This window comes from Gavialis gangeticus, unplaced genomic scaffold, assembly GCF_001723915.1.
Source record: "Gavialis gangeticus isolate Ggan-Ray unplaced genomic scaffold, GavGan_comp1, whole genome shotgun sequence".
NCBI classification, from domain to species: Eukaryota; Metazoa; Chordata; order Crocodylia; family Gavialidae; genus Gavialis; species Gavialis gangeticus.
This window is the reverse complement of record NW_017728997.1, coordinates 52,268,940-52,273,652: the sequence shown is the minus strand read 5'-3', so window position 1 is coordinate 52,273,652 and position 4,713 is coordinate 52,268,940. Positions and strand designations below refer to the sequence as shown.

The window sequence follows — 4,713 nt, the reverse complement described above, 5'->3', positions numbered from 1 at the left end:
CCCATACTCTGCCCCCACAACACTCCCCACATATACACACACCATAAACAACCCCCCCCTCCCCCCCAAAAAAATAACACCAGAAAAATAAGAAATACTGTGTGGAAACCTAAAATATTTACACATCTGTAAATGCATCAGTTGAAAGCTAAAATCTACCAGCTTTGAAAAAAATGTCTGCTATATAAACTCAAGTTTCTAGGCACTTTGGACCAAATTCTATCAATTAAATACACAACTCCAAATAAAAAAAATATTTTAAAAAATATGTTTACAGTTTTCTAAGTTGTATGAAATAAGAAAAAATAAGCAGGGGAAATATACCGCAAGGCATGACTAATTTAGCACTCCTCATTTCAGAATATTTGACTTCAGAAAAGTGCTTTCAGATATTTTACACTGTATGCAAGTGATCGTTTCACTTACCATAACATCTATGAAATAAAAAGCTCTCTAAGAATCATTAATATTAAACACTTACCATATCCTCCAAGGACGTCTTTCATGCTTTGGTTCTCTGAATCTTTTTACTGAAAGAAAATTAGAAACAATTGGCTATTCCCAAAGTAAGAAAAACATAAAACCTATACCAGCCTTTACTACTCTAATGCTATAAATTAGATCCTTTATTCAGGGACGCGTTTCAACATATTGTAATCCTGTAGGGACATTGACTGAATAACAATTCCAGTTTTTTTCAGTTCCAAAGTTCTCCGTACTTTGATAGTCAAGTATTACAGATTACCAGGAATCCCGGTTTTCCATTCGCTGTGGAAAAAACACAGATTTTCTCATTTAAAGGAGAAAAATGCAGATTTCCCCCTTTAAAGGAGAAAAACAGGAAACCGTGGGTTTCCCCTTGCTGGGAGCTGGAGGAGGGCGATTGGAGGAAGGGGGCATCATGTGCATGCAGGAGGTGCCACACGGGCAGCATGCAGTCAGGTAGGGTGGTGGGTGCAGCCCCAGCATCTGGATACAGGTAGGTCTATGTTGGGGGTGGGATTGGAAGGCCAGGACTTGGGGGCCATCCAGGGCACATATGTGTGTGTGGCAGGGGTGTGTGGAGGGTGGGTACCTGCTGCCACTAGGGGAAGTCTGGGGCCCAGGGCTGTAGCGGGCAGGAGGGTCTGAGACAGCACTCCATGATGCTCCTAGTGAGCCCAGCTTTGCGCTGTTGCCAGCCAGGCCCACCTGCAACCACCTGCCCATTCAGCAGGGGAAGGGGGCAGGGGGGCCCTTTGGGGATGGCAAGGAGCTGTGTGGCCAGTCTGGCAGCACCAGGGGCTGATGCCTATGCTCTCAGGGCCAGGGGTAGGGGCAGGACAGCTGGGAGATGTTGCCAGAGGCAGGGAGCCATGCATGGCCAGGCCAGCACACCTGGTGTGGTATGGGATGCCCAGTCCAGGGCGAGGGTTGCCACAAGTGTCCCCTCCTCCTCCCTCCAGCCTACGTTGGGGCTGGACTCGCTTTGCTGCCACCTGCACAAGCTCGAGCTGCTACAACTGCAGCCACTACACCCTGGCCTGGAGCCCCTCACTCTTCTCCTGCTGCCTGCATGGCCTGGGCAACAGTCATGCTCAGCTTAATATCACTGCTGTGGAGTGGAGTGCAGTGCTTAGTCCTTCCCCCTGGGCTGCAGCCCCAGCCCCAGCCCCAGCCCCAGCCCCAGCCGATGACACAGTGCAGCCTGTGGTGCCCCAGCCACTGCCTGTGCTTCCACATGAGGTGTGCTATATGCACCTTGTGATGGAGGCCATCTCCACTGTGTCCCTTCAGACCACTATCCTGTGAGTCTGCATGGGTCTGGGGGCAGCTGGGGGCCTGCCACTAGTAGGGCTGGGGGGAGCAGAGAGCTGTGGGTCAGGAGTGAGGGGCACTGGCAGGGCTGGGGTGGGGTGGGGGCTGTGCCTTGGGAGTAGGGAGCAATGGTATGGGCAGGGGCAGGACACCAGCATATCAGGAATGCTCAGCACCACAAGGCAGCAGGGGTGACAGCTGCAGCTGGACCCTCATCCTGGTAAGCAAAGGGGGCAGAGGGAGCACTGATTTTTGTATGATTAAAAAAACAAAGTCAAATGTCAAAACATATAGGTATTAGAATTTATTTTATTCTAATGATTGAGGCACTGGTACGTTCCCAATTTTTTAAAAATTGTAAATATGTCAATAAAGCGTGTTCAACTGACATCTATATATACAGTGGCATTTCATTTTAATTGTGGAAAAAGGTGGATTTGGGGTTTTTAAATTAAAGAATCTGGGATTTTTAAACAGAAAAACGTTGCAGATTGCTGTGGCATATAATATGCAATACTTTTTATCATCACCCTGGCAACTTCAGCTTTTCTGATTGTCCATCCAGTATACATAATAATCCTTCACCTAAAATAGCTTAGCAGGCTCAGTCAGGATAATGTAAAACATAATACAAACATATTCTTCTATCATTACTTCCAAATAAACGAGGAAATATTTATTCAGTCTAAAGTGCAAATTGTGCAGAACTAACCATTTTTAGCACCCTACAAGGCCAGAAATGAGAAAGTTACATGTGTAAAACTAGTCTACTTTATTGGTCAAAGACATTACTTAATGAAATGTATATTTTATGGGTGTCATACCCTGATCTTTTTTCTTTTTATGAAAAACTTAAATTACAAGTAGTAAAACGGGCTTTTACATCAAAGAACCTCTCTACAAAAAGGACATGCTTGTCCCATTTTTTGCTACAAAAACATAAAAAGCAACTCCAATTTATAAGTGTATGAGATGAGATGTTAAAGTACACTGTTAACACCTGACTACAATTTTTAATATAGTCAATATGTGGCCTTCTTTTAGGACAGTGATTGTTGTGTGAAACAAAATAGCACACATGCTTGAGACTGATACATGCAGCCCATTCAGAAGCAGAGATAAAATGGTGGATGGAAAAACTAGTCAAATATTACTCTTTAGTAAATATAAATGAAGAAATCTATTTTTGGACCGGTGGCAGGAAAGCCAGAGAGGAAGAAATACAGAGATAGCTGAAAGATAACAGATCATTAACTGATTTTAGAGATGGTCATTTTCAGAGCTAAAAAAAGGGAGAAAATAGTAAGGCTGTATGAAATTTTGGCAGCCATTTCATTTTGGAGGTGTTTCAGGCCATTTAGGCACCTGAAATACCAAATCTGAATCAAAACGGAAGGCTCAGAAACATCTCTGAAACATCCCCTCAGTGCTAGTCCCTGCCACGTGACCTGGTTGTGCAGGGAGCAGAGATCTGGTGCAGCGCAGGGTGGGCAGCAGCAGGGAGGAGATCCCCAGCACGGATCTCTGCTCCCTGTGGAGCTAGGTCATGCAGCAGGGCAGCGCTGGTCCCTGACGCGTGACTTGGCCCCAGAGGGAGCACAGATCTAGGGCTGCATGGGATAGGCAGCACTGGGGAGGAGATCCCTGGTGTGGATCTCTCCTCCCTGCAGAGCCAGGTCATGCAGCAGGGCGGTGCTGGTCCCCACCCCACAACCTGGCTCCACAGGGATCAAAGATCCACACAGAGGTCTCCTCGCCTGCATAGAGGACCTTCTCCTCCTACCCTCCCCCGTGAGCCACCCCACAGCTCCATCCTGCTGCCCTCTGGGGTCCTGCAGCCCCCGACCCCAAGCCCTGCCTGGCTGGGCTTTGAAACAGATTCGGAGGAAACAAAACAGGACAGTGATCCAAAGCACCGAAATGAATCATTGTCCTGCGAAACAGACGAATCTGAAACCGAATCGAAACACAGCTGTTTCACACAGCCCTAGAAAATAGCATGCATGTTAGGGATAAACAAAGACAAAAATAAAACAAATGATTCTTCCATAATGCAAGACCTTTTATTTCAAGCTTCCAAAATGGAGAATAATGAAATTGCAAATAGCATTCTGTGAAGATGCTGTAGGGCTGTAGATATAGTTTGAACTTTTGTTGACCCTGCAGTCTGCAGGTAAAGGAAAGTAGAGGAATGTACATAAAAGATCAAGTGCCATGCACAAAAGATCAGTTATTACCTAAGTGCTGTGTGAAGATTACCTGAGGGCCATGTGAAAATGACCTATGTGGCATGTGGAAATTGAGTACCATGTGCAGTCTAGGTATAAAAGGATCCTTCCCCTCAGAAGGTGCGTGTCTGTGCATGCCTGAGAGAGTGTGCACGGCTTGTGAGGGTCTAAACTTGTCTGTGAGCCTGCGCACCTGAAAGAGAGGCTGTAAGAAGGAGTACATGCCTGAAGGATAGTTCATGGCTGAAGTTACCCAAAGCTGACAGACGTGAGGGTAATACTACTGTATCTCAAGACTACATTGTCGACACTGTGACAGGAGAATACTTGATGGTAGTCCTGGTTCATTCTATCCTGTCCCTAGTAGTACTACTTCGTAATCTCCTTAGGTAAATATCACCCATCCTTCCCTTTGTTGTTATATGTTTGTAAGTCTAGTATGTTCTCCTATATAGATACACATATAATGTAAATAATAGGACTTAGGGTATAAATAGTATCTTAAGCTGTTTTCAATATACTGTAACAGAAATAGATTTTGTATTTTCTGGTTGTTATTTGTGGTATTTAATAAACTGACATAGTTTGTTCAAGTTTTAAAATCCGTGTTTGAGCATATAATTAGAATACATTAGGTCCCTTCTAGGGCAGTCTATCTAGTTGATAGACACTGGAGCATGGACTTTGC

The 4,713-nt window shown here is 45.1% G+C and overlaps 1 protein-coding gene across 1 annotated transcript in view; it reads right to left on the bottom strand.

Moving 5' to 3' along the window:
- Positions 1-4,713, bottom strand: part of LOC109289219 (store-operated calcium entry regulator STIMATE-like) — an 88,998-nt gene that overhangs the window by 47,969 nt on the left and 36,316 nt on the right. Inside the window, exon 2 of the mRNA XM_019505208.1 lies at positions 482-530. Coding sequence (XP_019360753.1) covers positions 482-530 — 49 coding nt within the window. The remainder of the gene's footprint in view (positions 1-481; positions 531-4,713) is intronic.